Source organism: Bolinopsis microptera, chromosome 8 (assembly GCF_026151205.1).
Source record: "Bolinopsis microptera isolate Bmic1 chromosome 8, MBARI_Bmic_1.0, whole genome shotgun sequence".
Classification (NCBI taxonomy): domain Eukaryota; kingdom Metazoa; phylum Ctenophora; class Tentaculata; order Lobata; family Bolinopsidae; genus Bolinopsis; species Bolinopsis microptera.
In genome coordinates, this window is record NC_087079.1 from 13,313,075 (window position 1) to 13,337,159 (window position 24,085).

Below are 24,085 nucleotides of genomic sequence, written 5' to 3' on the forward strand. Positions count from 1 at the left end.
GATACATAATGACAATAAATTCCAGACATTCTTAAAGAATGGTGTCATATTTAAGTAATCAATAGAAATGACGTTTTAGGATATAATAAATTAATGAAGCATATAAAACCAGACGACACCACAAATTTGAGCATTCACATCTCCAAACCTCGGCCCATTTCGAAACTTTTAGATTGTTATTCTTGTTCGTGTTGTTAAGATGAAGCAGATACCAGGACTACTCAGTCTGTTAAACATCAATTTGAGGCTACTTTGTGAAAGGTAAGAAAAAAAAACTATGCCGTCATTTGACAAAGTACTCGGTTTAGTCTTTAAAAATGATTTAAGAGCTGATACCTGATATTGAGAAAGATATGGTTATTTTAATTAGCAGATCGTTCATTCTTACACAATGAAGTCAATTCCAAAATGTCAAATATCGCAGTAAACATATCAAAAAACAGCAAAACTTAACTTTTGACTTGCAATTGTGTAGCCACAATTTGCCACATAATTGTTAAGTTACAGCACAAGGCGACAAAAAGTGGCTGACCAAAAACTGCGTTTCTGTCAATACTACGACCACTTTTACAAGTTCAAACCAGGAAGTTTTAAAAAGCAACAAACTTTCTCAAATTTGAAGCAAAACAGTGCAAAGCATCTAAGTATATACTATATATTCGCAGGAGACATGTAAAACTTGTACTATAGTGAGAATAACTGAATGACACGTTTCACAACAGAGCAAATCTTATTTAACGAAGGCAGGGGGTCATTACAATTTTCTAGCCAGCTATGATAATATGCACGCATATATATATAATACAAGGATACTGATTATAGCTACTTTGCCAGTTAATGCGCATCTTATAGCTTTATAGGTTGTGGGACACTTATTATTGTGAAACAACCTCTTTGGATTGGAGTAGAACTTGTCAACTATATTTATACTTTAATTAATGCGTAAATAATCGGCAGTTTTCTTGAGCGTCATCTGTTTTATTTGTTTTATAGTTTTCTGATTAGTGGTGCATGATGAAAGTGCATGCATCTTACTATATAGTTCCTTCTAGTAGTGCTGAAGTTATTGTTAAACAAAACATGACCTGGGTTTTGATTAGAGTGATTTTGTCTCTGTTCTAGAAGGAATCTAGCACGCCCCATGATTTGGTGCGCGTTTTTCTATATTTTTGTTTAATTTAGATTGTTACAATGCTCACTGTTCTGAAGACATTGTTTTCTTTGCTTCATCGGATCCATCTTAATTCCTACCAATCTCTATATCAGGATATTACACGATCTCTATAACATCATCCCGCTAAATTAAGTGCTTTTATTCGTTATTGTATGCCGTAGTAATTGGAAAAACACCCATTCCAGAGAGATGCTCATTCCAGAGCATGCGGGAGATTTGTGCACTATTGTTCAAGGGAGATACCACTTGGCCGGTTCTGCGGATCAACGAACCAAGTCCTGCAACTGTGTCTTCCTAATAGTAAAATAATAATAGTAAATAGATGATCGGATACCCGATTCCTGGTTTCACTGCCCAGATTAACTGCACAACCATCATTCCACGTCTGTGAAAAACCTCTGCTCACTATCTAGTTACTAATCTACTAACTGTTATCGTACGAGTTTAGCAGTTGGTTAAAGTGATATTACGTAGCGAGGGGGAGGATATTTCTAGAATGTTACAATGGGTAATTGGTTGGATATTTAGGTGGAGTCAGGATAATCTTGTGATTATTGGCCCCTCCCTTATGGTTTTATTGGCAATTTGGCACGGTATAATAAAGCTAATTTACTTTTTGAAAGTCATAATTTGCTTATGTGCTTTTTAGTTTGTCAATATGAAAGGATTAACGTAAACAGGGAATGCTGGACCATAATCACCATTTCTTTAACAAGTAAGTTCTTTAACAGTTTAACAAGTATCAACTCATTTTGGAGGCTGTCTTCATAAGTAATAATTTCTATAAGTTACGGTGAGAATTCCTTTTCTCAAGGTTTCTGTCTGATACTGCTTAGCTAGTTAAAAGTTATACACGTCCATTTATTCCTTCTATGTGAAGAAATATACTATTTCTCCTGGTAATATACTATTTCTCCTACCTTAATGTGGGAGGTGCACTAAAAATGCACTATTTCTCCTACCTTAAAGTGGGAGGTGCACTAGAAATACACTATTTCTCCTACCTTAAAGTGGGAGGTGCACTAAAAATGCACTATTTCTCCTACCTTAAAGTGGGAGGTGCACTAGAAATACACTATTTCTCCTACCTTAAAGTGGGAGGTGCACTAGAAATGCACTATTTATCCTACCTTAAAGTGGGAGGTGCACTAGAAATGGCCCGACTCTCCACGCTTCCCTCCACCTTGTTGAAGTAGCCGGGCGCATACTCTGGTGCTTTATACGACTTGTCCCCCGGGCTTGCAAGTCCTATCCCGTTCCTGGTGTTCGTTGCTGAAACAAACTGTCTTGTTAGATGTTGAATATGGTAGGGTGTTCTTTGCGAATATGTGGTCTTTGGGTACAATCACAACAATTATTATTATTCCATTAATGGTTGTTGATTTCTTTTGAAAAAACATAAGCATCAGCAGTTGTCAATCACTGAATTTTTTGAGATCCACTAATTCAGGATTCAGGTTATTTTATTATACTGTAACCAGTAATCCCTCCGCACCAGAAATTAAACTTGGGCTGTTAGATCTTACGTTAGTTTTAAGCAGACACTAAAAAATCATCACTTTAAATAAAAGGGCGTTTTTGTCAGAAAAAAACTTCAAAATCACGTTTAAATATCATGCACAAATTTAATCAATACATTGGTGATTATATTCAATGAATAACATTCATGCATAATTCATGCGCATAATTATTCATGCGTTGTCACAGCACATCAACTCACGACTTCGCTTTTGTTTTATATCATCGTGAGGGAAAACACTGCTCCGCTTCAAGTGATCGTATCGGTGAGATACCCTAATGGTGAAATGTGAGTTGTGCGGCACGACCAACTTGTGCGGCAACTTGTGCGGTACGACCAACTTGTTTATAACCGTTTGTTTGACGGTAGCGAACAGTTTCAACCGTGCTTTTCTCGTGATAGTGTTTGGGAAAGTTAGAAACCTTGCCGTCAGTACCTCGAGCTGTACTTTCATGCACTAATGATAGAGTGAGTGACGTTGCTTTGTTATACAACTGTTATATAACTGATCAGTTTCAAGTGTGCGATCATCGTACTTAATTCAAGCATGGCACTCTATTTAAGAAATGATTGCTTTGTAACTTGCCAAACGAACAATTGTTTATTATTGATTGTCACCGAACTGCTCGAAAATCAGCCGAAAATATCTGCGGCAGCGATTGTGAAGCAAAGCTCAAAGCAAGAGAGCCCCGGAAAGAGAAAGTGCATTAGAAGTAGAAACTACTGTTGTTAAGCAATTGTGGACGCCGATGTGAGAAAGAAATGAAACTGCTTGCTACTAAAAACAAAATAATGGAAATGAAAACCACTAGTCTCAACTTTTAAAAAGCATTTACATTCAGCTATCGTGGTTTGTAGAAGTTTAAACTTAAAGAAGTTTTGAAGGAATATCTGAAATGATAATATTGTTGGAGCCACTTGTAACCACCTGTAACCCCCTGTAACCACCTGTAACCATCTGTAACACCTGTAACCACCTGTAACCACTTGTAACCACCTGTAACCATCTGTAACCACCTGTAACCACCTGTAACGAGTCTGTAACTACCTGTAACCATCTGTTACACCTGTAACACCTGTAACCATCTGTAACACCTGTAACGACCTGTAACGACCTGTAACCATCTGTAACCACCTGTAACCACCTGTAACCACCTGTAACCACTTGTAACCACCTGTAACCATCTGTAACACCTGTAACGACCTGTAACGACCTGTAACGACCTGTAACGACCTGTAACCATCTGTAACCACCTGTAACCACCTGTAACCACCTGTAACCATCTGTAACCACCTGTTACCATCTGTAACGACATGTAACGGCCTGTAACACCTGTAAACACTTGTAACCACTTGTCACCTCGTGTAACACCTGTAACAACCTGTAACACCTGTAACGACCTGTAACACCTGTAACCATCTGTAACACCTGTAACCATCTGTAACACCTGTAACGACCTGTAACGACCTGTAACCATCTGTAACCACCTGTAACCACCTGTAACCATCTGTAACCACCTGTAACCATCTGTAACCACCTGTTACCATCTGTAACGACATGTAACGGCCTGTAACACCTGTAACCACTTGTAACCACTTGTCACCTCATGTAACGACCTATAACCATCTGTAACCACCTGTAACTACCTTAACGACCTGTAACCACCTGTAACTACCTGTAACTACCTGTAACACCTGTAACACCTGTAACTACCTTAACGACCTGTAACGACCTGTAACGACCTGTAACGACCTGTAACGACCTGTAACGACCTGTAACGACCTGTAACGACCTGATCCTCTCTTCACTGAAGAGATAAGTAAGTCTCATTATGTTTAACTTTAATGTTTAACAAATTACCTGTGTTCAAGCTGTGGTGTTCCGTCTCTGCTCACCATATTAGTTTTATCTTGATACCCCAACCGTTTGTGCCTTGTGTAGTCAGGGAAATGACGTCTTCCTGCATCTGAACAGGGATCATCGGTTAGAATAAAAATTATTTAATAGTTAATTAAGCCAATTATTTAAAAATGATAGAGGAGAGATTAATGTATTAATAGAAGTGTAGAATGTAGATAGATAAGAAAGTGCATGTAAGAAGGTATGTGTAAATGAGTGCCGTCCCTGACGAGCACAAGTCATTGTTGAAATTATTAATTTTTGACTTTTGACGTAGAATGAAAATTTTCCTCAATCATTTAAATTGGAAAACAATACGTATCAAATTTAGTATCTACGTATTGTAAAAGCAATATCTCTGTACTTCGTTTATTTTGAATTGCTGGCGTCTTGCAATACGTAACACCTAGGTGCTAGAGTCTGCTAAATGTAGTCTGGGTGTGGTATGATGTGTTTAACAACTTTTCAAGATCAAGAGTGCGACCCATTGTGTCGCGTTGAAGAGATTCCAATACGCCATTTCTATTTCCGAAAATTTGACGTATTTAGCAAAAACTATGTGTTACTCACACCTGGCAAAAAATCAAAGTGCGTGAAGACCGTAGGTTTTATTCATAGAACTTTTTATTAATAAATACTTATTCTGGATCATTATGATAATACAAATTACGTAACTTTCTCTTTTGATAAATATATCCACTTTAGTTTACAGATATATCACATATAAGTGGTGAATAACTGATAAGTGTTGCTCACGCCCAGAAAACCATTAAATGGATGAATCTTGAAAAGTAAAGACGTAAATCTTATATATAGAATTTTATATCCGGATATTGCATAGAATTTTTCATTAGTATATAAAGACTTATTTTGGGTAATAATGTCATTTTCACTTTTGATTGAAATTCTAGACAGCTACACTCTGGCATACATTTTATTTGGTGTAAGGTCAAATTTTAGTTCCTTCGCCAACCACGAAATATTCTTTTATTATCCCCTTTCAAAGAAAGAGTCTTCGTTATATCGATTTTGTTAATACACTTGTGACTCTTCTTGTGGTTGTCACGTGTTAGAATATTGAATATTAATTTATACCTTTCAAACATATTGATTACTGCAATAAAAAGGGGATAGGATAAATATTGTTGGCTATTTAGGACTTTTTACTTGTAAAATCTAACTTCTTCAAATGGTATAATTGGCATTATACTGTCTATAAAATAAGTTTGAAATTAACAATATAATAAAACAAATATAATAATAAAACAAATATTTATTTTTACGGCACAATCAAACAATATCAATAATAAATAAATCAGGGGAGGTTTGAAGAGGTTTCAAGTGCCGAAGGCCACTGCTTATCTTTAGGATTTGAGAGTGACCTGTGCTTGAAACCCCCTCAACCATCCACTACGTCAATATACTAATTACAGTATACAAATATAGAAAAATATAATAATCTTAAATTACTTATTGGTTTAGTTTGGTGACAAAGGAGAGCCCAGTTGAGTTTTAGTTTAGCTTTAGGTTTTGAATCACAGTTTAAAAGGTTAGCCATGTTTCATGGCAGAGAGAGATATCATGTGTGCATAGCCGTACCGGATGTAGAGTTTGAGATATAATATAGATTAGTTACCATGTATTAGGGTCATCTCGATTTTGGAGGGATAGCAAGTGCTTTTTAAGGTTAGATTTAATAACACCTGACGAAGCTGATAAGTCTGAATTCTTGGAAGAACCCGGGATTATCAACCCATCTACATTAGCATCACATATTTCGAATACATAGGGGCTGACACAACATATAAATGAGACTCCTAATAACAGTCTGAGCTACTAATTATAACCTTCCGTCTGGAATTTGGTAGTGGAATTGTGACTTGGTTTTTTGAAACTGCTAATTTTCGATTTTTAATGAGAGTTTGATACACTTAATTTTTCTGTTGCTTTCAGGCCTATACTTACAAGAACTGAATTAAAAGTTCAAGCAATAATTATTTTTCCCGTTCTACAATTTTAAAATCTGGGCGCATTTCTGGGTCCCACACTCTCAGGTGACTTGCCCACCCACTCACATTGTAGATCGACAGGTTCAGGATGCCAAACCATAGCGTTCCTCGTCCCCGAACCAGGTCCACTTGGATATGAAAATACTTCATTGCCCTGAAAAGAAGACATGTTAAAGTTTGCTCCAGTTTCAGAGATCATCAAACTATGAAGATTACAAAGAATTGTGACAGAATATGTGTAAGCATTTACCTCTTCTCGCTTCAAGTCTATTCGTCTTCGGAACAAGTTATCATGTAGACCAAATATCCTGGTATCCTGGCCAGAATTCTTGTTCATTACCCCCATTGTGGACATCTTTAGGTTCTAGTTAACATAAGGAGTGGTGAATAGATCATAATCTTATCCACAAGTAAAATTGAAGCACTGAGTATAAAGAGTCGGTGTCATCATTCCGTGAGTTATAAAAACACACCCAAAGGAAAATATAGTTACAAACTGAGCTACCTACACGCTACACCAGTGAATCTTGGTCACAGGCTTGAGTCTCTAACAGGTCCCTAATAGGTTCTTCCCAAATTGACCCACTGCCCAAAAGTCCAGGACTCTTAAATGTGATTTATAAATTTTTCAGATATTTCCAAAATCGCGTCACATATAAATGGCTTAGTAGCAGTGGCGCTGACCCCGCCGTGGGCAATGTGAGTGGCCAAGGTCGTTTGAATGTAGGGAAATTTAAAAAAACTTAACTGAGGTACTAGCAAAACTGTGCGTTTTGCTCTAGAAACACTCAGCCTATCCTCTAAAATCACCTAATTTTTTCAATTTTAAGAGGGGTGGGGGATGCCAACAGGCAACGTTACGCCACTGGTTGGTAGAGTTGAAAATATCAACAGTCGACTCTGTCAGATGTGTATAGGTTATACGTGGTTCAGTAATATTGCACTTTGTCTGTTGAAGTGAAGCGATTGATAAGTATGGCTCAGGGATTTGTCGATCACCCACCACAATTAAAGGAAAAAAGAGAGTCGAAGAAAGAAGGAAAACAACAATTTTATCGATTATGCTGTTAAATTGTAAATTGTTTGGAACAACAATCTGAACTATTATCTAGAGGTCTGATCAATGAAATCCGTTAACAGCGAGTTTGAACAATTCGAAACAGGCACAAATCACAAAATACTGAGTATGATGGTGTAAAAGTTTCACAGGCGATCATATTTATACGACTTCTGAATGTGCATATAAGGAAGCAAAACAATGGAATCACGTTTAGTAGTTAAACGCGGACGCTCGATTTTGATAATATTTCAAAATCTGTAAAAATTGCGCGGCGTAAATGGTAAATTATTTCATACTTACAGCTAAGCATGCGGGCATGCCTTACGTCTCTTAATAAATCAGAATATAAATCCAAATCATTGTTTATCATTATTTTATTACTATTTATTATTATTGTATTTGAAATAAAAATACATTATTTATTTAACATAAATTCAAATAATATTTAAATTTATGTTGATTATTATAATTAAAGCCGCGCAATGACAGCTAAATAATTAATGGCGTTCCTGTTTGCGCGTATACAAAATTAGCACATTCCTCCGCAATCCAACTAACGGACCAATCACAACCCAGGCCTTGTTTGAAACCGAAAAAGTGGGTACTTGATAAGCGATGTCCTTTTGAAACCTAATAACTCCTCTGCCTCGAAGTCGAATGATTAATGAACATAGTCTCAATCCTAACTACGACTAATCTTATAAATTTGCCTATAACTAATGACTGTCTTGTACCTGGTAAAAGAAAGCATCAGAATATGGATCTCAAGTTTCCAAGAAGCCTAGTTGATTCAGTCCTTTCTAAATCTAAGTACGCTGTTTCACGTCATTTTAAGTCGAATTTGAACCTAATCTTTGTCTTAACCTAATTATTGTTTCACGTTGCTTATTAAATAACATGAATACAGCAGTCACTGTCACGTAAGTTGACTCTCCGTGTCTTATCTGTAACCAGTCTGCACTCCGTCACACGCTTTGTATCCAAATGAATTATCTGAAAGTGACTTCAAATTTGACGTTCGTGTGGCTTATTTAAAGGTGACACGTTAGAATTTGTGGCTTGAGAATTTGTCCGTATAAGTCCGCTCATGGTCGTGTCCTGCTAGTTCATGGCCAGATATCATTTATCGACCATATATGGCGACTTTTACAGTTATAACAGTGATTAATCTGAAAGTTGTTTTTATCACCTTTGAAGAGACGAAGGGATACAAAAGATGGAAATGATACTATTAAATTTCATTCTGTCGAGTTGTAATTGGATGGTTCTAAAAGCTTTTTAATAATTTATATCAGTCCTTGGAGTTCAAGGCTGTTCCTCTTGATAATTAAAGCCGTACTTTTGTAATTTACTTACATGATAACTATCTGAACTATTGGACCAAATTTACCAGCATTTTTTATTGATACTCCCTAACCCCCTACAATTCGGTTGCAAGTTGTTTGGCATCATTACTTCCCAGCAAGATAATTCGTTTATCGCATGACATGTCTAAATTTCGTCTAAACGCTGCCGAATTTAACAATAACCGTAGTTCCACTACTCTCGTCACAGATTCACGTCATGTTTACCCTGATTTGACCACCGAACCACGTTTATCAATTAGTTCAGAACACACAATCTGGTTTATGGTTTGGGCTGATGGTTTTATCCCAATAAGCGCGGTTAATTTATACCCGTCGTTCATTAATGATACTCGCCGTCCAATAATTAATAAGCCAATTAGCGAGCGTTAGTAATTGGCTCACTAGTAGCGTAATGATTAAATAAATTCAACCCAATTTATTTTCCTAATTATCCTCGTTTGGTTGTCGTTGTCTTTGACCATTGGGTGGAGCATTGAGGTTTTATCAATAAATCCATCAGAGTAGATAAAATGGTGAGCGTCACTTCCTTTTTAATCAGATTTAAACATAATCAAATTAAAAGTCGGTGCAGTGTGATTTTTATCTGGTAATATGTCAAATAAGTTAGTATTTAGCCCAGATATAACCTATTCACGGTTCCCATGGAAACGCATTATTTTAGGTGGTCCATTTCCAACGCTCACTGCATTCATCACCACTCCAACTCTCAGTTCACTGATTTGCTCATAATCTTACGTACATACTATTTCATTTTTAATTGCCTAATCGCAGTTTTGTTATTACAGAACGAGGGGAAGATTTGCCTTATATAAGTATAACGATAGGAAACGACGCAAATTGTGTTAGGATGTGATCTATCAATTTGTAAATAAATGCTGGAGAAAAGAAACAAATATTTGTTTCTTTTTCCAGCGTTTATTTGTTATCTTAAGTTCCGTGGAAGCCATAAAACACCTATTGCTAACCTATTAAAACCTCATACCCTATTCAGTTGTTTCACGTTATTTACACCCCACTGTGTATCCAGAATCACAGCTTTCTATTTTGAAATTAAAATCTATTTTCGTACCATTTCCATTTACTGCCTCCAGCATGCTCTAAATTGGAATGATAACACACATAAAAAGATAATGGACACTTAAGTAACGCTAAGTGTCCAGCTCAAATTCGTAATTGGCGATGAAACTACGAGCTAGCTTCACGTTGCTGTAATGGTAGAGTTTGGGCAGTTTCTATTCCCAGAGACCCAGTCATAGATAAGTCATACTATGTGCTGACAAATTTAGTTTCCCTATTTTAAGCCCTTCCTTATTTTGAGGGTAGACTTTTCATATCCACCCACACCGGTAATGTTATTTTACAGTTTAGGTGTTTGGTGTTGATAGGTGTCACAAGTCACTAGTAAGTGTCACTAGGGGAACTGTCACCAGTCACTAGTGTCACAAGTCACTAGTAAGTGTCACTAGGGGAACTGTCACCAGTCACTAGGTATCTGTCACACTGGTTAGTTGTGACACAATGTAAATACGAACACTTAAAAGTAGCTGCTAGGGCTGCAAAGTGCACGTGTCAGGCTTTGCAGTCTACATCTCAATTACTTTCTGATTCATCCTTCCTCTTATCTTCTACCCGAGAGAGAAACCAGCTTTGGAAAACGTCATGTCGTGTAACAGAGCCCAGAGGACATGTTGGGCGAGCATTTAAGTCACAATCATGATTACTAATCCTGGACATTGTCTGACTAAATCAGCCGGTCTAAATCAATAATTGACGGGAAATGAGAGAAAGGGAAAATGTACAAATCGTTAGCTTTAGTAATGTTATAACAACGTTTTGATCTTATTTTGTGCTCACTACACGGGGAAATTAGGGTCATGATTTGCGTCCGAGCGGCTGGTTATCCTCGTAACACGGTGTTTACAGTTCAGGATGATGTCAGGGCTGCCTATTATCAAACGAACATCACATACGGGGAAAATTTCATGACGTTTCCCACCCCGCTCAAAAGTGCGATACCTGATTCCTGAATCGTAAGTCGGAAATATACTTCCCGAGACTAAAATCTCAGTTTATATGTCCGGTATTTCCCCGGAGGTGAGCTGCGTTTGATAATAACGCAGCAATATTATACTTATAGCTCAACAGGTGCAGCGTAATAACGTAATTTGTTTAAAAAGGAGGTGTTTCTCTCCCGTCGCTGCTGCCGGCTCAATTGTGCACTCCGGGCCAAGGTAAAACACACGACGTAATGCAGCTATAAATAGCCACACTTTTGCCGCTCATACCTCCGCTTCCATTCAGCCAATCAAGTTCAGTTAGTGCTGCTTTCAGCCAATCACAGGACAGTATCATGATCACGTGACCTTGTAGGATATAGGAGTTCCTCGCCGGCTTTTGGTTATAGCTCATTTGTTTGTGTTGGGAGACTAAACCAGACAACCCTCCTTCCTCCGTCTCCCGCGGTACCATAACCACGTGACCACTCCCCTGTCCTCTGATTGGCTAATTAGTGAGGAGCTGCTTGTTGATTGGTAGATGGGGTGAAATATGTTGCGGGAAACATGTCTGGTAGGGGATGTCGGGGAGTTATATAGATGAGGTGTCTTGAGGTAACCCAGCCAGTAACCGGGGTAACCCAGCCAGTAACCGGGGTAACCCAGTCTTTAAGAGGTTATTCCAGCTCCTAGAGGTACCACCTCCTCTTGCTTTATTACTACTCCTCGGGCTAGACGTGACCTTTATCTTATTTTAACTATTCTATCTTTTTAATGTCATTTCGTTTATATCAGTCAATACTTGAGACAGGGACCATCTCGTCTGACAGTGACAGTACCAGGACCCTGATAGACATTGCAAAGTTCAAACATTATCACAGATAATCTTTGATAATCTTTGAACTTTGAAATGTCTAGTAAGGTCCTGGTACTTTTAGATTTTAGACTATGTGGGCTGGCCCTACGATACTTACGTTTAACAGCATCTGACAATTCACATTTCGTTTGTATCAGATCCTAGCGTAGACTAGAGAATTCTGCTGCTTGTAAACTGCGTAAAAACTTTGTGTTCCTCGTGGTCCAAACCTCGTGCTGTTGTCCGAGGTATTGTGATCTTTTAAAAACTTAATTCCTGTTATTTTGTCATTGTTATCTTTTAAAAGACACTGACTTCAAGGACAATATCATCGTGGATCATTCTCTAAAGTCACGTCTCTGTTTATCACGTGATGCCAACTAATTGTTTACATGAGTTGAGCTTTAAACAGAGGGCAGTTTTCATTTCCGAGGGTCACGAATTGGTTTGAAAACATCGCTATTCAATAAATTAATTCTGAGTATTTTTGGAGCTTTTCCAAAGAATCGGACCGTTCATTCTTCTTAATTTTCGGTGAGTGAGTCGTCTATTAGCAGGAGTGATACCATTGTCAACTCTCTATTTTCATAACAATTAATGGTACGAGAGTAAAGAATAGGAATCTTCGATTTCTTCGGTCGGGTTTGCGGGTCCATTGTTTTAAGTTCGCCAAGTTCGCTTCATTTTACCCATTTCAATGGGGTCAAAGAGAGGGTGAGGAGGGTGAGTATTAAAGTGGGATGAGTCTTTTGGCTTGGTCAAATTTAAGAACACGTGATTTTCAGCAATAATTCTTAAGTACTCCTTCCGTTTTGTTTTGCAACGTTAGGACAAAGTTTCTGTCGGTAGAATCGTAAAATCCTTTACCAATTATCGTTAAATTAACAGGTAAGCAAAACAGGAAAATGCTTGCGGTTTCGGAAATTTGCTGGAAATTTTATAATTGAAATTTGTCGATACATATCATTGTTTCAGCTGGTTTCAGCGCTTTTAGAAATAATTAAAGCCAACAATTTGGATTTAAAATATCTGTGATCTTATTGCGCTATTTACCAATCCCTTATACCAATTAATCTGCTGGCAATGATCCTATCACGTGACCCTCCCGAACACATATACGAGGGTTCTAGGACTACTTTGTAGTAGTACTATGTTATCCGCAAAGCGGCCGTTTATCTTTGAGCATTCGCAAACTTTAACCAAATCTGTCTGTCTGTCCGGCAAAGCATCCGTAATATTTCATCAATCTAACAGTTTTTAAAATTCCACTCTTGTTTAATGCACTGATAATGACCCGTCGAGAGAGATGTAGACCCGCGGTAATTGTCGCTACTGACGTAAAGAACCCTTTGGGGCCTTTACAGGAAGTTGGCTTGACAGGAAGTTGGTAGAATCAGAGAAAACAAAAACTATCTGAACGGTTATCTTGTACCGTGTGGGTAATAGTGCATTTTTAGTTCTTATTCGCTAGTACCTCCAACTTCAAGGGGTAATGGGATCTGCGATGTTTTAATTAACGATTATTACACGATGTGTACTGGGAGGTATTGGTAAGAAGTACACTTGTAACTTACCTTATCATTCTGTAACACTTTCTTGGTGTTACAGTGATAATCTACTGTAACACCTCCTTGTACCTCTCATAATCTAATGGGCACCTCACTGGAATTTGCGACGTTTTATTGTTTTAATGATTACATAATGCATACATTGTAACATATTACATAGTTACATTATGCGTGCCTGATACTTAAACATAATCTTAAATATTAAATATTATCCGCATATTCCGGGATAGTTACACGATAAACACGATCGTATCCTGCATCAGTGCATGTTGTAATACTTATCTTGTGATTTTCCTGTTAGCATGCAATTTTAAAACTGATCTCCAGTGATGAAATAAACTTGGTACACACTAAAATCTGTTAAATATAGGAATGATAACCGTGCTCTTTTATAAATAAAACAAGTCATTTCACGGTACGTCATTATCCGATTATTTTGTTTAAATCTATTTGGCACGCGAACAGGTGTGTATAATTCTTCAGAAGGCATCCGTATACAAATTTACTAATAAGTTTATCACCGGAACATCTTGGTTTTACCATACACCTGTATTCATAACTACAACAAATAATAATCGCACGTATGACGAAAGTTTTGGGACATTTGACGCAAGTTTGGTGACAACACAACTATGTCACTATGTTTTCAGCTGGTCTCCCTGGTACATTGTAACGTTAGAGTATAAGTTATAGTGTTGTTATAGTGGTTAGCATGCAACCACAGACAGAGTGTCACCAGTGCTCCTTTATAAATAAAACAAGTGATTCCACGGTTACAACTAGCAGGTATCTCCCAGTTCCCCACTTTTAAAAAGGAGGGAATTTGTTATTTACGTAGGTTTTAAGTCTGGTATCTTGCGTTTTTCTCCCCTTTGCATCTCCTTCTGTCCTTGTTTTTTCCTGAACATAAAATATTTTGTGTCCTGCTTTCCTCGTGATCCGTTCGGCTTAGTCTGCTTGTCCCGGTGAAGTTCTTTATTTAGTCCTCTTTGCATCTTTAGGGACAATGGACGTAATTTTGGATACTTATTGTTTCAGATCGTAGCAGTAATTACAGGAAACTGAAACAATCACTATTAATAATGATAATTCCGGCGGCTCGGTTTATATAAATTATAAGGTGTTGCAATAATTTAGTGCCTAGTTCTTTTCTCCGTTATGGTCCTGATCGGAAGAATTAATTTGGTTTGTTGCCAGTGGAATTTGACGGAGGATTGGATATGACTCTATGTACCTGACTTCACTAATCATTCTTCACGACCACAAGTCTCCAGGTTCCCTCACCTAAATGTTCCCCCCGATTTCATACTCTACCATGTTGTGAAATCACTGGGAAAATTTGAATGCCGTGGAGCCTCGAGCCTAGATCATCGTTCGGAGAGGACAGTAGATTTGGTGGAGTGGGTAATTAACACGTTAACAGTTATCTCTCATTCTTAGGATTTGTAGGGGTGAGATCATTTAAACTGTAAATTTGTTATTGCGATCCTCTCGTTCTCCCGATGAAGTTCTAGATTTTAACACTTGCTGATCCGTTACAAACTTCGTCTGAGAGAGGAATTTCCTCTGAAAAATGTGCAACACACACACACACTCACCCGAATAGCCTGTGTTTGGATGGATACCTATAGAGGGGATGATTTGGCACTTTCTGAAATCACTATTTTTAGATCACCGTGGTGTCGATTACTCAACATGATAATCAAATCGATCCCAGCCATTAGTCGTACCAAAATCCTATTTAAAGGATTTTCAGTCAAGTGAAGAGAGGTCTTCTTCTCTCTCTGTCGGGGTTTTAAAGTGTCCGAATTAGTTTCCAACTTCTCGAGAGTTAGTTTCCAACTTCTACGTCGTAGTAATTTGGCGCGTCACTTATTTTTCATGATTTAAACATCCAGTTTTCACACCTACCGGTTCCTGGGTTCTTCAGTTAGGTAACCGTTGATCTGTTCTAATATTGGAGCTATTACATTAACTAAGTACAGTTTGTTATCCTATCCACTATTTGCGTACGTTTATTTCGGTTATCCGCTCTGTGCTTTGTATTACAGGATTTATCTGATTCAATTACGTTTTGAGAACCAAAAGTTTTGCAGTTGAATCAACCTTCTAAGGTTGAGAGTCATTTCCTTGTTTCGAACGCCACGCCTTCCAGTGGTTCATTATCCCGTTTTCGGCTGCGATCGTCATTAATCATGGGTGGTGCTCGTTTCAAATTTCCTATAGCGAATGTGACAGCTTTTTGGGTGGTGTTCATTTTTGACGCGTACGTTCCTCCCATCATTGTTGTTGACGTACAGCTGTGAATTGCACCTCTGGAGCACGGATATGCTGATATATGGTAAACAATATCCTAGATATATGCAGCTGCAACACCTTTAGGACAGACGTATACCACGAAATATTTAACAGTTGTGAAAGATGCCTCTAACAAGGTCTGTCTTCCCGAACCTTCCTAAGGTCTTGGCTTGACGTTGGTGGGGAAGGGAACGTGTGAAATAATACCCAGTTGTTAAAACAACTCCCTGCTCACTAACAGCTCTCTGTTAACCATGGTTAACCATAGCTGGAAGCTGCCCAGTTATCATGTGCAGCCTGTCATTAAGCCAGCCTAGCTGGCTGCTCTGTCTAGTGCAAGTGAGCCAGTGTTTTACGTCGCACTGGAGAGCCAAGGAGAGAGAGAGAAGGGAAATCTCAAAAGTAGTGCTCTGCAAATGTAGGGGTTCTCTTTACTGAGCAGCTTAACTTTCACACCCCACGTCAATGCAGATATCTGATCGGTTAATTTCAGTCAGGAGCGGATTCCGAGGAATTTCACTGATCCGCTCATTCTTGAGTGGTCACTTGAATGGCTTAGGCTAATTAGTTATGATCAATAAGCATTATACATTTCTATCGAGCTTTGACAATTGACATTTATATTTAGATATCAACATGCACGATATATTTAATCAAATCTAACATCGAATAAAGCATTCCAGAGACATGATCTTTGGACTCTATTTTGCAATGCCAAGTTGGATCATGATTGGAGTTGCACCACAAGTCATGAAATGTAAACAAATTGGAATATTATTTGAATTAGAGCATGCTAGATATCTCCACTTTTGGTCTCGGATACCGCACGTATGTGCTAAATACCCCACAACCGGATCTACTCTGTGTTTATGTTTGGGTAATCCTTGACAATCAGAAGTTTACAGCAACTCACGATGTTTGTTTAACACCTAATTGTGAAGCGTGTCACTCCTTTCATCTCTCCGCAACACTGAAACAAGCAAATGCTTTTTGCGTCCACATCCTGCATAAATCATAATTCACAGTCTCTGGAGCCAGAAACTTCTTCCATTTCCTCTTGTTTCCCACCTCTTTTGTTTCAAATATTCTCTTCTAATTCTCACCTCCAGACTGCATGTTGCTGGATTTTAAAATTTCCTCTCACCGCCTTAAAATTAAGATTTAGGGGAGCAGTCACCAAAACAAGCCCGGTTTATTGGCGTGAGTGACAAGAGTTTTTTTGCAGCAAAGCCATAAAAGAGTACCGGGGTCAGGCCTCCAGTCGGGAAGTCTTCGTGCGGAAAGTATCCCTCTTGATAATCAGCAGTTGTGGGGCTGCAGTAGGTTATACTATCAAGTCATGTGACGCGGGTGCGGCTTCCTCATTGGAGGTACAACCTTGGTACCTGCCTAAATCGCATAATGTTGCAGTTGAGCTCGTCCATTTTCATCTTTTCTTCTGATATGTTTGTTCAATGTCCCCTGTCAACTTTGGATTTAATGACAGAATTAGTTCAATAATTACGGCACTCTAAATGTATTGACATCATTTTTAGTTACCAGACTTACTCATTTTGACTTGCCACTGTCAGTCAAGCCATTTTCGGCTGTTTCATAGTTACACCTTTGCATTTGTTTCTGTTTTGCAAATATTCTCTATTGTTTGCGTTCATTCCTGACTCCTGCTTGCTTGTTTTTAATGTCAGTGCGATATTAAGATAGCCAAATTTAAGTGTTTTCGTGTCAACGCCCTGGACCTCAAAAACAATTTGCAGCTGTGCGAATAATATTCAGTTTTACCTGAATAAAATCCAGTTTTTTATTCGAATATTATGCAGGTTTATTCCCAAAACATTGTTGAAAGCTTCAGGAGTTGTTGAAATGTCGGCTAAGAATGTTGGCAAGCTCTGAAGCTCTGGTATATAATAGTATAAGTGATCCTAAAAGGACTTTAGAGTTACTGTCTCCATGGAAGACATTATCAGATCAGCGCGTGATTTAGACCTCTTATCCAAGTCTGATTCCATCTCTCTCAAGCAGTTCTTCATTCCCCTCCATCTTCTCCTCACGCACTACTTTCTTTACCTGTCTGTCATTCACCACCCAGCTCAACCTCTCTCCCTCTCTCTCTCCCTCTCTCTCTCTCTCTCCCTATATCTGGGTTCTCCCTCCCTCCCTCCCTCCCTCTCTCTGACTCTCTCAGTTTTACGTATGGCGTGACTCAGCTCACCAATTAGAACTAGCTGTAACTCCTACGTGTAGCAGTGATTTCAGAGCTCAGTTGTTGATTTGTTGATTTTTGTGGAGCCGGTGTATGTTACGATTTGCAGCTAGTGATAGTGAGCTGGAGGGTGCTAACGTTCTGATAGATCATTGTTCCAGCTCCGTATCTGACAGTCTGCGCTTATATATCTTGCCAAAACTCGCTTCAATTGTTGCACGCTGGTCGCTGAGCAGCTTTGTTTCTACGACGCGTTTGTGATTTTAATGATCTGAGCTATTTTGGTCTGTTTGGTTGGACCGTGTGTTGCTCTGATATTATTATTACTGATATAGCTCACTAATTTCGTGACAGGCTTCCAATATACGCCGTCATCTGTAAGGTATTTTCTGCCTGTTGTAGCGTGCTTATGATTTCACTTCAATGTTGTTCAGTCAGTTGTTGGTCTCAAGAGCTGTTTGCCAAAGCTTGCCAACAGAGCATTGTGTCGGCAAATCATACGATCACCCATAATCTATAAATATTCTCAAAAGAAGTAGAACAATAGTACACCTATTGAGCTGTTTTTAGATCAATTAGAATTCCGATCATAAATAGCGACATATTCAGGTATCCATAGCAATCGGTGTGAGGTTTATTATATTCAATTGCGCAAGCCATATGATTTACTAGACTTCTATATAATGTACAGCAGTTATTACACATATTTTATTTCGCTTAGCTGATGAGTTAATCTCTGATTGTTTCGTAAAATCCCCTCCCATTTCCTTTTCTATCGCCTGCTTTAAATTGCAAGTATTTCTTCACCTTTGTCCGCTTTTTCTTCCGCCTCTCTCCACTCAAAATACCTGTAAAACCCTTGCTAGTGTTAGAGTTTTGTGTTGAGTTGTGTACAGTATGTGCTGCTTCTGTGCCAGCAACTATTGTTCCGGTGCGGGGTATTTCCTTGTTCGTTTCGCTGAAACACCTCTTGTCGGTTCATTATCGGGAAAATCCATCACGGATACCAGGAAAGCTACCAGCCTAGAACTCTTGGCAAGTGTTGAACTATTATTGTCTGATTGTCTGACTGTAAAGAATGTGGGGGTAACTCCAATTATTTGTCTATCTACTCCCGGATCTTAGCCTCGAAACTCTCAGTTGCAATTGTGTCCAGTACTATCCAGGATGCATTTTGAGAGAGTTGCAGTTTCTCAAGTTGTATCCGGATATTACCAGGTCGTAACTCGTGGGTACATTACAGAACCCTGTAAAGTAGATAGTATCTTACAGCTACAGCTGCCTGGTAGCATTACGTCTAAACCCTTACAAGTGTCAGATACACTAATTTGCTTAAGTGTCTAATTTGTCGCATTGTTACCGATTTCTCTGATTTCTCTGATATGAGCGAATAATTTTACTAATTTGACCGCTTTCTAGTCTGTTATCAGTCAAATGATTACCTAATCCTCCGCGCCATTCGCCAATCCGACTAACAGTTACATAGTGTAAAGTGTTATATCATAGAATGCCATTAACATTACCAGAATCTGGTTTGACTTTCGTAATTTCGAGTTAATAGTTATCATTGGCAATCCTAAGTGTTGACTGTTGATTAGAATTTGGCTTCATTCATTTTTAGGTTTACGAATTACGTAACTTGACAACAATAGACATTATAATTGAGTAAATAACAATGGTAAAGAATGCATGCGGAGATTGCTGCAGAAAAAAAAACGCATTATATTTATTGGATACTATCGTTTAAAACGCATGTGCTAAATCTCGTCACTAGTCAATAGTCATAAAGTCACTAGGAAGCAACATCTTGTCACTAGGAAGCAGCATCTTGTCACTAGGAAGCAGCATCTTTTCACTAGGAAGCAGCATCTTGTCACTAAGAAGCAGCATCTTGTCACTAGGAAGCAGCATCTTGTCACTAGGAAGCAGCATCTTGTCACTAGGAAGCAGCATCTTGTCACTAGGAAGCAGCATCTTGTCACTAGGAAGCAACATCTTGTCACTAGGAAGCAGCATCTTGTCACTAGGAAGCAGCATCTTGTCACTAGGAAGCAGCATCTTGTCTCTAGGAAGCAGCATCTTGTAACTAGGAAGCAGCATCTTGTCACTAGGAAGCAGCATCTTGTCACTAGGAAGCAGCATCTTGTAACTAGGAAGCAGCATCTTGTCACTAGGAAGCAGCATCTTGTCTCTAGGAAGCAGCATCTTGTCACTAGGAAGCAGCATCTTGTCACTAGGAAGCAGCATCTTGTCACTAGAAAGCAGCATCTTGTCGCTAAGAAGTATCATATTCACATCATATTCCAGTATATCTTGCTCTAACTGCTCCCGACTTTGCACATGTGTATTGTGACACGCACCTAGATTAATGGCGCGGTTTTGCGTCACGTCCACCAGTCTTCATATCCTCCGCTCTAAACTTGGGTCCTACATTCTTGTCATTTTCCTACGTTAAAAACTCCTGACAACTCGTTAAAGTATTAACAAATAACAACACACGCACTGCAGTTATTCTAGTTCCATCTTATAGGAATTGTTTTTGCTTCCCAATTTCCACTTGTAAAAGCATAGTGTAACATGGAAATGACGGTAAAATTTTCAGTATTTTCTGTAATTGAATTTATCTGTTGGGTGGATCATGGGCTGAGTCCAGCTTGATTAGATTTCACTCTTCTCTCCAATGTGAGGGAGTAACCTATCTGATCTAATAACAAGCTCACGAGCAAGTTTTTCTTGATGCGCATATTTTTTTATTATTCTTATTTCTGCATTTTATTTTGTCTAAAATACACCAAATGTGCCATGAATTAATTGGAAACGGGGGAAATTAAACTCATTCCATCCGCCTTGCTGGGCTTCTTTCCTGTTAAATCTATTTTAAAACGGACAATATATTAATACCATTGCAAGGACGAAACGTTACAATTCGGGCACATAACACAGCATATTTACCTGTTCTTGTTTAAACGTAACACTAACGAGGGCGTAGGATTCAGAAAGCGCTAGATGAATATTATATATGCTATAATATTGCCAGTTTTACAGTTTTAGTTAGGCTTCCCTCCCGTTCTGACGTTTCCCTAGCTTCTATAAAGCTAGTTAGTGCTCTGCCCTAACTTATGCAGATTTATTGTACGCAGATACCTCCTGAAATTTGTGTTATTCGTGTTGCATTTTTATTGGTATACCAAGCCCTCATTTGGTATGTTTCAGCGATGTTTTTGCAAGTTGTTTTGGCCGCTGTTTTGGAATCGGTTATTTCGATTGTTTTTACTGTATGTGACTGATCCTTGTTCGTTGCACAGAAATATGTTGCGAATGATTTGATACCTACCAGATATGGTTTGATATCCTTAAATTCCTCATACATATTTAAGAATCAAAGGAATTCATCCTCCTTACCGACCGATGAAATACAATGAAAGAATGAGCTTTGAATGACGATATACCACAGGTATTGAGTACCATGCACTGATTAGTCTAGAGATGAGGCGCCGTTCCAAATGTTGCTTTATCCAGTTCATTGTTCCAAAATTTGAGATCACTTTATATTTAATTGCTAGGTTGGCTACCATTCAAGGATCACAATGCTTTCCGGTCTGATCAAAAGCTAAGCTTCTGGCCAGCAAGCAATCGCAAACTTAATTCTTTTCAATTAAGACAGCTATTCAGTTTAATTGTTGTACGGCTATGTCACTGATAAGGATCTAACCGTGAACCACTTATCTGTAGAGTAGATGATTTTCTTTGATCTGAACTCCCTGGTGGCCAAGTATTGCCTGATCGAATATAAATTTGTGAATTTGTGACTTCTCAGAAGTCTATATCGGTTACATCTTTGATATTCTTATTTTGAGCGAGTCTCATGTCGCCAAGGTCTGATCTTCCTCTAAATTGACCATCTGGCCTCAAAGATAATATCCTATTCTCTTTCTCGTGTGAGTAGGTAACCCTATTTGAACCTCAGCCAACTCATCTCATGATGTCAACTGTTATCTGTCTGGGTAATGGCTCGTATATAAGCCATTAGATTTCTTTGAAACAGTCCTACTTCTTCTCTGGGATAGATCTAGCCAGTATCTCAAATTCTAGAATTAGTTTCGTCTTCAATTTCAGTGCTCTAATCCCGATTCACGATTCCCGGGGAACATATAATGTTTTAGTTTTGGTTCACAGTTGAGGAGGTTATAGACAAATGAGTTTAGGCTTAATCCAGGGCACAGATTTTATTATTGCTGCTCTACTGACTATAAGATTAATGTGATCACAACCAGATCTCGTATTTCCCCTGTTATCACATGACCATGTTATCACATGACCCCCCTCTCTCCACACATCACCTCCCGTTTGAAATGGCTGCATAACATGGGGCTGAGGTTGAGATAATTCCTATTGGGGGGTGAAGATCACAGGACCTCCACAGGACTCGGGGAATGGCTGGTAATCTTGGTTTATGATTAGGTTATTATGATGTATTTATAGCATTTAGCGCCCTTTCTCCACGACTCCTATTACTAATAATAATCTTATAGATTGGCCATGTTTTATAACATGTTTACACAAGATTCGCTATGTAAACAAAACACATCACCCGTATATCAAGACCTGCATTTGAAACTAGCGTGAAAGTGCTGGTCCCCTCTATTAGGTGTGATTCAATCTTCGTTCTAACGATGATTTATCTCGTGTCAGAGAGAAACTCGTGGGAGTTACTTCAGTGCTATAAACTTACTTCCCAACTATCAGTCCTTCTCTCTCTCTCTCTCTAGCTCCTTACTATATATAACCCCACAATCCACTCTCGAGTGCACAAACTTGTGTCGTTTGTTCCGAGCCTTGTGCTGTGGCCTAGCTTTGTGAGATGATGATGAGCAGTATCACGTGATGCCCATATAAGGTAGGGTTGTTGTTTTCCCCCGGACCTGAAGTAGCCAGCACGTCTATGATAAGTGCTTACTACGCTCACTGACCTGTCAGCTAATTTAACACAGGACACCAGAAAGGGGCCTAACAGTCTGTGCTATTTGCTCGGTACGTGATTTCAGGGTTATTACCTGGTAATCCCCGGTCCGAATAATCCGGGTTTTTGATCTAATTTGCGGTGTTTTGTTTTTCATGCTCAGAAGTTTATCTGCTGCTCAGTTTATATCCCTCTCTCTCCCTCTCTCTCCCTCTCTCTCCCTCTCTCTCCCTCTCTCTCCCCCTCTCTCCCCCTCTCTCCTTCTCTCTCCCCCTCTCTCCCTCTCTCTCCCTCTCTCTCCCTCTCTCTCCCTCTCTCCATCTCTCCCCCTCTCTCCCCTTCTCTCTCCCTCTCTCTCCCTCTCTCTCCTTCTCTCTCCCCCTCTTTCCTTCTCTCTCCCCCTCTCTCCTTCTCTCTTCCCCCCCCTCTCTCTCCTCTCTCTCCTCTCTCTCCTCTCTCTCTCTCTCTCTCTCTCTCTCTCTCTCTCTCTCTCTCTCTCTCTCTCTCTCTCTCTCTCTCTCTCTCTCTCTTTCTCTTTCTGTAGAGAGTGTAACTAGTTACGTCAATATCCCGCAGTAAGTGGTTTGATCCGGGTTTGATCAAATGGTGCGGAAATTGCGTCTCATTATGATCCTGCCAGCTGAGTTCCTCCTCCTCCTCCTCCCCAACTTTACACTATGACGCACAACAACAGTCAAAAGTAGAAGATATCACTGCCACTGTGTAATTGTATACAGTCTGACAGCTACCCTATACACTGTAAAGAGTAAATATAAGATTATATATAAACCAGGATTAGACTGCGAGCGGGGATCATTAACCCTCATTAGGGTCATTAGCTTATTATCTCTCCTCATTAGGTTTTATTGCTGTCTGCAAGAGTAGACAGCTCTCTTTCTCGTGGTGTTACTAAAAATAGACCATTACTCATGATATTTTTGTGTCTACCTGTCTGTATACTGTACATATCACTACTACTACTTAGTACTACTACTACTACTACTACTACATTGTACTATATATAAAAGCTTTGTGAAGATCGTTGTGATGAGTCTTCTCAGATCCGGCCGTCTCTCCTCTGTAGTTGTGACTGATATTATATTATGTGTATTATGTCGCATAATAACATAATAACAGTATACTTTTGTAGTTAATTTGTAAAGTAGCCATCTGTTTTTTG

General features: G+C 38.9%; 1 protein-coding gene across 1 annotated transcript; it reads right to left on the reverse strand.

Moving 5' to 3' along the window:
- Nucleotides 1–19,715: 19,715 nt before the first annotated feature.
- Nucleotides 19,716–20,234, reverse strand: LOC134820163 (zonadhesin-like). The gene has a single exon (XM_063830385.1). The coding sequence runs from the start codon at nt 20,232–20,234 to the stop codon at nt 19,716–19,718; it is 519 nt and encodes a 172-aa protein (XP_063686455.1).
- Between the last annotated feature and the right edge of the window lie 3,851 nt (nt 20,235–24,085).

What these genes read in the sequence shown, in the direction of transcription:
- LOC134820163 (XM_063830385.1), bottom strand. Translation starts at nt 20,234, where the DNA reads ATGATACTTCTTAGCGACAAGATGCTGCTTTCTAGTGACAAGATGCTG.